Genomic DNA, 11,806 nt, shown 5'->3' with positions numbered 1-11,806 from the left:
TTGGACCCAATTTCACATTTCTCCATCGGCCACTGGCATTGGATAGTTCACAAAAGGTCCTATTTCCTTGAGTTGTCTGGGAGGAAAATTCTACTCACTCTCTGCCTACTGCATTTCTCACCCAGAAAATCCAAAATGCATTTGGAAAGTGTCTGTGAAGGGTTTTAACCACCCTGCTAAACCCTTGAGTGCTGCTTTTAAAGACTATCCATTATGCGGAGGAGGCTTCTGACAATGGCCTGGGAACATGAGACCTGAGCCTGCTTCAGCAGCTGGCTCTCCTTCCTGGCACAGCAGCAGGCTGTCACGGCGCTGCCAGCTGAGCACAGCTCACAGCCACCTCATCCCTCCGTGGCGGGGGCACTCAGGAGCCCACTGGAAAAAAACCAGAGTTTTGCTGGAAAATGCTGATTAATCAAAACTGAGCTCTTTCATGGGAAAACATCTCGTTTGACAAACTTCCAAAGAGACAGAGGAAAGTTTGCCCTGGAAGTATCCTTCTTTTCTGTCAATGTGCCTAATACCTGATAGGTGACCAAAATGCCTAAGACTTGCTTCTTCAAGGTTTAAGGCTGCATTGATCCATCTGCTAAGTTCGCTGGCTAGCCAACAACCTAGAGGGCTATGCTACTGGGCTTAATTTCATTAGTATAAACATTCCTTTAAAAAATCAGACTTCAGGCATGGGAAATGTCAAAAATTTTTACTTTTCAACCTGAAATAAAGGAATTTCCATCAGAAAAGGAATTCTAGTTTATGTTTCTCTTTGTTTAGTAGGGAGCTAACTTTTCCATACTTCTTAATCTCAGTCAAAGGTTCACAAATCCTGTGATACCATTGTCTCACTTCTGTTGTCCCTTCATGCTAATGGTTAAGTAGGTTAGTCAAAACTAGTTGTGTGTATTAAAGATATACAGGTACTTCTCCAATTCTAGCTAAATTCTTAAAAATGGTCTCCAATTAAAATGTGGGCTCCATTAATTTATTGTAGCTGACTCTCAGTCTATTACATTGTCCATTCAGCTGATTTTTATCATCAGGATGTGTATAGATTATATGTATGACTGCTGATACAGTAAAATCAACTGCTTCCACCATTCTGTGATCACATACAACCATTTCAAGAAAAATGAAAGCTAAAGGAAGGATTTGTCAAAGGTGTGACTTGAAGTTATCAATGTATACAATGTTCTGATATTGTTCAGTGCTACCTCTTACGAAAGGACAACTACATCTAAACATTTCTGTGGGAAAGATGTACCTTTGGGTAATGCACATAGTAAAACTATCAGTATCTAAACAGTAAATTATTACTGAATTGCATTTTTATTATAAACTGAAAAAAAGAACCATAGGAATCAAATTAATCCAATCACACAACAGCATTGTTTCATTTTCTATTTATGTTTATTTTTCAAAGGCAATGCTGCAATACATGTGGCATGTATTGCAGTCTATTAGAAATGGGGAAAAAATAAAACTCAAAGAACTTCGTCAAAATGGCAAAGCCTGGATTCTGCAAGAGCCAGAGAATGAAACTGCTCATATGTAGGTGAAACGGTTATGGGACATGGATTTTGTCTGACTTCTCTTCACCTTTTATTTGGTTTCTCTTCACCTCTTATTTGTCATGTGTGCTAGGTATAAAAATAGCATTGATGGAGAGCTTTTGTACCATGTATATCTGTACAGCAAATTTACCTGGCAGATTTTTTGCAGTACCTTTTCTTCAGAGGTGTTGTCTCTGTGAATGTATTCTTGTTCCTTATATTATATCCTTCAGAAATTCACTGCCTGTGGACAGAACACCTCTCTTAAGTCTTTCCTTTCATGTTTGTGCAAACTCCTAAATCATCATTCTTTGCTTCAGTAGGACTCTGTCCCATACTTCTTAGTACTAGTATTGATAGCTGTATTAGTTCAGTATTGTTGTCATAGTTCATGTTGTGCTCGTAATGTACTGTACTTTGCATTCATATTGGAAAAAATAACACCTCAACAGTATTTAGTGTATAAATAAATGTTATTTTGGTATGGGTGGAATCTGCAGATCTACCACATCACTGGATGTCACTGGGACATAGCTCAGGTGAGGGCTAAGGGCAGGTGATAGAGATTGAACATGACTCTGGAGTCAATGGTGCTGGCTGCAGCATTTTCTCAGCTGTCTGCTTCAAGGACACAACACGGCCTCCTGTCAGAGCTGACCCTGTGCCCAGGCAGCCAGCCCCAGGGAGATTGTGCTCGGGGGCCTGGCAATGCCTGCCCTTGCCTTTGGTGATGGGGAAGGGAAAAAAGTCAGCGCTTTTGCTCTTTGGGGCATCTTGAAAACTGATAACACCAGTGTTGCTGTTCTTAGTACAGACTACTAAATTTCTTTATCCCACAGGAAAATATCTTTCTTGTGAGTTTTGTTTAACTTGTGCTAATACAAAGGTAGTTTCCCCACAGGAAGAATCAGGAAAATGTACCTTAATACTAAGGGGATATAGTAATCTTTGATCTCTGACTTCATTTTTCTGCTTATCTTTATGTGTTGCACCATTCAGATGAGCATTTTTAATGATTAGAGATTAGTTTTGGAAGTACATTTTGGCGTTTCCCAAATACTAACGTGGATCTGGTGGTGGTCTTTGAGCCTGAAAGAAAGCTCAGAAAGCAAGTGGTTAAAAAATTTTGGGGAAGTGATGTATGCAGCAAGGAAGTTTGGAAGCCACTGAACTGATGTTTGTTGATATTTGACATTAGAAACACCAATCCCACATGGAATTTGTGATTTAACTGTTTGTTGGCAATTCCTGTGTTGGAGGAGTTCCCACCTTCCTCTGACACCTGTGATGCAACACAACTTTTCAGATTCTTTCTTTTCCTCCCAGTACTCCCAGCTATAACTATGCACCAAACATGGATAAGCACTGGATCATGCAGTACACGGGGCCCATGCTGCCTATCCACATGGAGTTTACAAACGTCTTGCAACGCAAAAGACTCCAGACCTTGATGTCAGTTGATGACTCTATGGTTTCAAGAAACTACTGTGAATACAGTCTTATTAGTCATTAACAAAATTAAATTTATTCCTTCTTTACCTTCACCCAACCACAGCCTGGGGAAAGCCCTTGGGCTACAAAGAATTACTCCACTTCTCCTCAATAGAAATGAATTCTGGTTCTCTGCACCATACTGCCAAGCTCCTCACTTGCTTCTTTTAGTTGCTGGGTGAATAAACTGATGATTTTTTTTAAAGGGAAAAGTCATTGGGACTAATATAAAGCCGGGTGTTAACAGAAGATGCATCACCTGTGTGCACACATGGATAGACACAGGTGCACACATGACAACTTCCATTCATTTCACATACTTCCTTCACAGTTCATCCTTCAGCTGAAATCTGGGAATTGGCAAATCACAGCAACTCAGGTGTCAGCCTGCTGGTGTTTGCAGAAGTTAGGCAATGCAGTGTACAGCTAATTATAGGTAACGTGATACATGAACTATTAGGTGTACTTTGCATGACTTTTTGTTCCAAAATCAAGCACCATGACCAAAGATCTTCCCCCAGAGAGATTTCTTTAAACTTTAATAAAAATTTACAACCTTTTCCCAAGCCCACAACTGTAAGGAACGAGAAAGTTGTAGACTAACACAGTAAATCAAATCTGAGTACCATTTGCCCTAAAGTCATAGCAGACTTTTTTCACAAGCTGTGTTTGAGTAGATAATGACTTTTGGACATCCTAGTGCAACTGCACTAGTATTACCATATTTTGCTATTCTAATTTTCTGGACCTGTTTAATTTTCTCCTCTGTCAAATGTGAAATTGAACTTGTAAGCTGATTTTTTTTAACAGCACAGTAAATAGGAGATGTAAAAATGTCAGTCCTCAGAATGTCTGTTTCAACAGCCTTATCAATGTCATGTTTGGTTCTGTGAATTTATGGGAGTAAAATGATGGTTATACATGATGGTTATGCACAAAACATATTTTACTACTTTTAATTCAAAGTTTTTCCTATGCTGTGTTGCAGTTATACCAAATGCTTGAAGAAATGGGAGAACTGGAGAATACCTACATTATTTACACTGCTGACCATGGTTACCATATCGGGCAGTTTGGACTGGTCAAGGGGAAGTCAATGCCATACGACTTTGATATTCGAGTTCCTTTCTTTATTCGTGGTCCAAGTGTAGAGCCGGGATCAGTGTATGTTCTGTCTGTAGCACAGCTGTTGAACCTTATGTAAAATGTTTCTAAGAGCATGTAATTATCACTCTGTCTTGTTTCATTTCATAAAGGATGCCCTATTATTAGAGTGCAATGGCTCCTATAAAGAGGCACGTCTTTCATTTTGCATATTATTAATAAGTTATAATGCAGATGAGTAAATTGTGTAATATGCAGTCCTGTATGGTTAGGCTTTGGGGTTTGCTTTTAGAAAGTAGGTGTTCATCTTTACTGCTCACCTTCTGGTTTAGCAGAATGGATGGCATCATGCCTTCATTGTCAATGAGATAAGAGTAGTATGGCTGCTGCACTTCCTTGTTTTATTGTGCTTAGCCTTTTCTTTGTGATGACAGTCTGCAGTACTGACCTGCCATTCTCACAACTGTAGCCTTCAAAGACAATTTTCTAAGCTTAGTATTCTGTAGAGCTTTAAGTCTTCAAAGCTGTGATAAACACTAATTAACATTCTATTTCCAAGAGAATGTGAAGACTTACATATGGAACACATGACAACTATGACCTTTTCTGTTGATTTGCAGAGTGCCTCAGATAGTTCTGAATATTGATCTCGCTCCAACAATTCTGGATATAGCAGGACTTGACACACCTCCAGATATGGACGGCAAGTCTGTCCTGAAGCTTCTGGACTTGGAGAGACCAGGAAACAGGTGGGTCTCAACATCTTTTTCTTAGCCAGTTCAGAAACAAACACCTGAGTAAATCAACAACTGAGTGGAAAAAGCGATTCTGTGAAAATGGACTGTGTCATGCTGAAGACCACAGCTTTCACATTTGAAGAGTCTCTTGAGTAGCATATCTATAAAATAAGCAGAGGTGTTTTTTAAAAAATAAGTTATTAACACTAGTGCTATACATGGGTGCCAGCAATAAATATTACTGTTTTGCTTTCAGGTTTCGAACAAACAAGAAGACCAAAATTTGGCGTGACACATTTCTGGTGGAAAGAGGGTAATTATTAGGGGTGAGAGAGTTTTGGGACACCCTGCCTGCTGGGAACACTCTCTTGTACATACTTTCCTTTCTTCTCCCTCCTCTTCCTTTTTATGGTCAGCAAAGTAGTAAATTTTGCAAACAAACTTACAGGCCTGACTTGTTTCCTAGTTTCCCACCACTGGGTTTGCAAAATTCTGTGGTCCCAAATCCCTCCCTCTGAAGAAATTCGAAAGCATGCTTTTCTGGCAACTCTTCTACCCTGTATCTCCTCTTTCTCTAACGTTGTACTTCTGACCACTTATGTCATCATCTGACTCATTTTCTTTCCAAATCTCTGTTTCAAATCCAGCTGTGCAGAATCCTCTTATCAACTGATTTTGTATTTTCCATCACATATTGGGAGCATAGCTAAAAAGAGACTTACATGTAAATAAGATTTGTGACTATAAGTGCTTCTGTTTTCACTGGTACCTCTTTACACCCTCTCATCTTGACAATTACAGCTGTGAAAATTTAATCTGGGTAAAAATTTTACAGCAATTTCCTTGTGGCATTTTATGTCTTTACACATTATGGAAATCTTGTGTGCTGTAGTACAAAACAGTGCGTATAAGACATATTGTAATGCATAAGATATAGCCCAGCTAGTGCTGAATGAGTATGGAATCCCTGTAGTCTCTTCAGCTGGGCTTTTCAGTACTCCTTCCGCATGTTTTGCTTTGTGAAAGATACATTTACGTATGAATGGCGCTGAACTGTATCAGTTAGACATATTTCAGCAGCCCTTACTTCCCTTTGGGTAATTTCCAGCAAATCACCTGAGCCTTTTTTTCACTTCATGACCTACATTGAAGCTCAATAACAGAAATGTGAGGATTTTTTTCCCCTGGGAAGACATTAAATCTTCAAGTAGCTTTGCTTTTCTAGTTGAATTCATCATCTCCAGATTTTAGAAGAATGTGTCTAAAATATTCAACTTTATTTTTTTTAAAGCAAATTTCTACGCAAGAAGGAGGAACCCAACAAAACCACCCAGCAGTCTAATCAACTACCAAAATATGAGAGAGTAAAAGAATTATGCCAACAAGCAAGATACCAGACAGCCTGTGAACAACCAGGACAGGTAGGCCACAAGCAACTGCAGTCCTCTAGGTGGAACAGGGAAATACCTATCTTTCACTATGGGTGAAAAGAATTTGAAGAATATGGCATTTGGAATAGACCATTATTCTGAATATCTCCAGAGCAAAGAAAGCCAGGTGGTAATTGCTCTAAGACATGGTCCAATTTAAGGTGTTGGAGGGCTGGTCCTTAGTTTTCTGTCTCAGTACGGGGCTTATGGTAAAACTCTCGTGCTCAAATATAACATGAAATTACTACTTTTTATTTGATTCAGTGTATTGCTAAATACGCAATGTAATTCAATGATAATTATTAATAAGGGAGAGCTCTTTTTAAACAGTGAAAGCTTATACTCACTGGGCTAATTCAGAATTACTGAAGCAAACTGGTTAGTCCTATGGTTACACATGATTATGATTTTGTTTGCTGGGATGAACAACTGGACGACACACTTGGTAATCATCGTGCTTTATTACTTATTGAAACACCTTTAACAGAAGGGTCTCATTGCTCTGAAACACTTGCTGTTTAAGGTCACTGTAAGGATTCAGACAGTGATGACCATACCCAAGGGCTACTTTTTCTTCTCATAGCCTTAATGATTTCCATATAACGCCTGACTCTGACACAAAGGTCTAATTGCCTGATCATAGAAGCAGAAGTTACTGCACCCCTGACTAGTATGCTTACACCTGCAGCTCTGTAGTGCATATACAGGGAGGGAGCTAAATTAAGAAAAAGTGAGTCTGACTCCAAGTTCTCTTCAATCCATTCTGAATTAATGCTATACTTACAACAACATATGAAAATGAATTTACTGGAGAAGTGCGTAAGAGAGCTGTATGCCTTCCTACTGACACCATCTCCAACCAGGCACATGCTGGGGGCCCCAGGCAGCGGCTCACGCCTGCCCTGCTGTCCTCTCCCTCCGTCTCCGTCCCCACACACCTTCCATGAGGAGTGTGAGGTGATTTCTCCCAGGCATGCGCTTGTGCCTTTCCCTCAGAAGTTTTCTCAGACCGCTGCAGCCGGCTGTAGGCCTGGTGCCGAAATATTGGTAAGCTGTTTTGAACGGGGGCATAAAGCCTTCACTGTGCTCCTCTTCCATCTGCAGCCACCCATGGTGCTTTGCCCAGGGCAGGTAAAGCTTTGCGCAGCAAATTGGAGGATGCTGGGGAGAGCTCACTCACTTAGAGAAACGCTCCATCCCTACCTTTCCCCTTCTCATTCATTAAGGCATAATGTTGCAGTAAATCTCGATTATTCCCAGATTGGACTGGAATATGTTTTGGCTGGCACATCCCTGGTCAGGTCCTCTGCCACAGCTCTCACCTCACCGTGCTCCTTAAACACGGACGCTTTTGAAGGGATATACACAATATCACAATCTCACCCAAGGGCAAAGTTTTCAGGAGTTCAAACAGTGCCATTGTAAACAGAGATTAAATTTGAAAAACTGAATCTTTTTATGAAAGCTAAAGGAGATCAATGGAATAATTTAGACTGCTGGACGCTAAAGTTTTTAGTTTTAAAATACCAAAATATTTTCTTTGCAATTATTTCTTATATTTACTACTTCTTATGCCAAAATCCAGGTTTGGAATTATTTTACATTTCTAAATGTGAATAGAAAAGGTTAAGTGTCCTGACCAGATATCACACCTCTGAAGCAGTAGGAAACCCTGCTCACAGCCCTATTCCCAGCCCACTGCGGTAGAATTGTCTTTCCATCCCGTATTGGTGAATCCTGTTTGATCAAAGGGCAGAGGGATTTGAGCCGGCAAGAAGCCTATGAAAACCATGGTGTTCAATAGCAGCTTTCCCACCTACAAATTCCCTCTGAGGTCCTTTAAATGCAGAAGATATGTCAGCTCCAGCAGCCATCCCTCATGGCTGAATGAAGGATGGTGCTGAAGTGACCTTTTGATACTTCTAACATCCTGAAGGCTTCTTGCAGGCATGCTGAAGTTAAATGTGCCAGCAGAAACTTCCCATCAGAAAGAGCAAGAGCAATTTCTCTCTTAGGGATGGGCTACATGCGGTGCTCACAGGGAAGTCAACGTAGATCAGGAAGGGTGTGAACTTAAAGAGCGACATTGGAAATAACATGAACATCAGCGAGGCATTGCAATATGAGTGTATATATATAATATATAATACATAAGTGTCCGCAAGATTATTTCCATGTAGAAAAGTTCTTAAAGAAAATTAAAAGTTAATAGGCCAAATAATTTTACCTTAGCCTGGAGGGTTTCCAATGTGCAATTTGAGGCATCATAGTTTAATATGAGGTTCCTCCAGCAGATTTCCCCTAGTCATTTTGCACATCTTGGAAAAGAGAAAGAGAAGGTATTATTATGTGGGTCTTAACTTTGTTTTATCTTTTGAGATTAGTATCTTTAATTTAAATTATGTAGGTGCATATATAGAAAAAATCTTATTTTTAATTATGATGGTTTATAATACTTCCTACATTTACTCTAGTGGGTTGCAGTTAACATCAATTAAATTAAAATTGCCTTCACAGAATGAGTGACTGCTGACAGATTTTTAAATAATGAAATTACTGGTCTGTGGGAAGTTGCTGCTAAATGTCTGGAACTAAGAATAAGCATTTGGTGAGTTAATACACCAATGTACTGTCAAGTACATTTAGAGCTTGTTCTTCATTTTAATTTACTTTAGTCAATATCTAGTTCATTTGAAACAGAGAACCCAACTGGGAGTTGAAAAAGAGAAAAATTGTTTTTCCTGTATTAAAATGAGGTGTGATCCTGAGACCTGCTAGTTCCAAAATCTCCAAGGATGTGGTACTCAGGAAAATAATTGCTTCAGATTATTTTCTATTTAATAAGAAATGTCTACATAAAAAAAAAAAAAAAAGAAGAAGAAAAAAAACAAAGAACCTGTCACAGTAAAGACACTTTTTTTAATTAAAAGTTTCAAAATTTCAATTTTTTCTATGTTCAATGTCTATCTGAAAGTAGGTAAACATAAAGAAATTGGGAAAAAAAAGGAAAATACTAAATATCTGTATAGTTTCTATAGTTATTCCATAATTTTTTTAAGTTCTAAATGACTGTTTCATTAAGAAAAAATTGTTGTAAAATGCATAAGCAAAATTAAGTTAAACTACTTTCACAATGATTTTTTTTTCTAATTTAAATTTTTTAGCACTGTTGACAGATTGCATCGCTTTCATTGTAGATCACCCTCCCATTGCTATTTTTCCATAATCCCCTTTATGGGAGGACAGTTTCCAAAAGTTCACTCACCTCCTTGAGAACATATCTGAAATGAGATGTGCACAACTGCATGGATATGTTCACTTTTGAGTTATGTGCAGCCAGTCATTAACTTGGGTCATCAGTGAGCCCTTGCGGAGGAGAGGACTGTGCCTGCTGAGCTGCATTAGCAAGAGCACAGCTAACAGGTCATGGGAAGTGAGTACTCGCCTCTCCTTGGTGCTTGTGGGTTGCAGATGGAGTGCTGCATTCAGGGTGCGACCTCCCTTAGCAGAGGGACTTTGGTAAGCTGGAGCAAGTCCAGTGGAGGACACCAGAGATGGCGAGGAAGTACTGAGGAGGGACAGAGTTTTGTTTATCTGGGAGAACTGAAGGCAAAGGGGAAATCTAATTGTTTCCTTCAACTAACTAATGGCTAATTAGAGAGAAGACAGACCCAGGCACTTCTTGGAGGTGCACAGCAAAATGGCTATCAGCAAAAGACAAGCTGCAGCAAGGGAAAGTCTGACCAGGTGTGTGGAAAAAAATGTTACAGTAAGAGTGATTCAGCACTGGAGCCCAAAGAGGCTGTGGAAGGTCCATCCAGGGATACTTTCAAAACCTAATAATGTTGTTCCTACTTTGAGGAGGAGGTTGGTCTAAATTACCTCCAGATGTTTCTTCCAGCAGTTGCACATGCTCTTATTTTTTTGCTTGCTTAATAACTGGACTTGAGGATTTCATGTTTTCTTCTTCTTTGTAACTTGGGAAGTGCTGTTAATTTTGTCTGTCTTGTGAGCTATAGGTCACCTGCCCATATCATATTTGGATACAGAATACATTTTGGCTCCCACCCTGACCCAGCTGTTGACCTGTGTTACCCACAGCACAACCAGTCCCATCACACCCAGGTTCACTCCCCCTGCAAAGGGAGCAGTTGTGGGGTGGGCTCTCTGCTCACATTTGGGACTTGGGTCGGGGTAGAAGTTTCATTTGCAGTCCCTCCTTCACATCCCGGAGAACACTGAAAGAAATTACGATGGGAACCAGAGCTTTCCTTCATAGTTTGTATGCCAAATTTGTCACCAGTTTATGTGGTGTAACTTACTGAGGTCACCTGATGGAGCCCAGTTGGTTTAGTAGTGACTATTGATGGGTTTTAGCACTTAAATGGTTTGCAGGGGGTTTTTTTGTATTTCACTGATACATATTTCCCCTCTCAGCTTTACTGTACTAAGGTACACTTATAGAAATATCTATTCATCTGCAACATTTCTACCCCTGCTGTTGTTTTAAAATGGGAAACAATCAGTGAAAACTTTTAAGTAAAACTTTGTTAAGTTTCCAATAGAGCAGAAATAATAGCGTGTGAACAAATGTTTCTCTGGATTAATACAACCTTATCATGACATAAATCTCCTCTCAGATTTCCACTGAAATAACCTGAGATGAGAATATATGTTAGTTCAGGAGGTTTAGAGACAAGCTGCTCTTAAATCCTCTGGCAGGTTATTTTTGTTGAACTCACTCCATCTTCTCACCCATGAAATTCTTCTGGATACTTAGCAAATATCAAATAAAGCATGTTAACTGTTTTTTAATTTATACTCCTTCTTTCTCTCTTCCCTTACCTAAATGTGTAAAGAATGAGTCGAGTTAATTCATAAGTATTTATTCTTTTTCTCTCCACCAGTCTGAGTCAGGAATTTTCCTGAGGCATAATTTTGACTTCTGGGACTTAACACTGTTTCCCAGATACCAGTTACCTTTTGAGGTCTTGTGAGTGATAGGTGGGGTGTCTCCAGTGTACTGTTTAATCCATTATTTATAATCAGCATCAAATCCATAGCCAAACATGCATTTTTATCCTCTTACAAAAATTACACAAACCACAACCTTATTTTAAAATATTCCAAACAGAGGAAAAAAAAACCCCACTCTCCCAAAATGAGGACTGTGAAGCTTTGTGTTTATAATTTCAGCTCTTAGGTTGGATGACTCAGCAACCAAACCCAGACACAGGTCTGTTTATTTTATGGGCATACATCTCCTACCATCTACTTGGCACTACCTGCCAGTTTGTGAACAGCAAAGGTCTGAAACTTGTAAAGATCTGTGGTCTGCTGCCAGCTCCAATGAGCACTGACAGTGGGCAGAATGGAAAAATGCATCGTGCTGCTCATGTTTGTATGATGTGCGTGCCCATGAACTCAAACCGAGCTAGACAGGTACAATGCCATAGCCTCTAACCTTCCTTGTGTTTTTTTTTTTTTTTTTCAT

At 39.5% G+C, this 11,806-nt stretch overlaps 1 protein-coding gene across 1 annotated transcript in view; it reads left to right on the top strand.

Annotated features, from left to right (window-relative positions):
- Positions 1 to 11,806, top strand: part of SULF1 (sulfatase 1) — a 63,293-nt gene that overhangs the window by 28,471 nt on the left and 23,016 nt on the right. Inside the window, exons 6-10 of the mRNA XM_010088193.1 lie at positions 2,877 to 3,021; positions 4,030 to 4,205; positions 4,766 to 4,894; positions 5,139 to 5,195; positions 6,174 to 6,303. Coding sequence (XP_010086495.1) covers positions 2,877 to 3,021; positions 4,030 to 4,205; positions 4,766 to 4,894; positions 5,139 to 5,195; positions 6,174 to 6,303 — 637 coding nt within the window. The remainder of the gene's footprint in view (positions 1 to 2,876; positions 3,022 to 4,029; positions 4,206 to 4,765; positions 4,895 to 5,138; positions 5,196 to 6,173; positions 6,304 to 11,806) is intronic.

The sequence above is a fragment of the Pterocles gutturalis genome, unplaced genomic scaffold, assembly GCF_000699245.1.
Source record: "Pterocles gutturalis isolate BGI_N339 unplaced genomic scaffold, ASM69924v1 scaffold4382, whole genome shotgun sequence".
Lineage (NCBI taxonomy): Eukaryota > Metazoa > Chordata > Aves > Pterocliformes > Pteroclidae > Pterocles > Pterocles gutturalis.
This window is presented reverse-complemented; position numbering and strand designations above follow the sequence as displayed.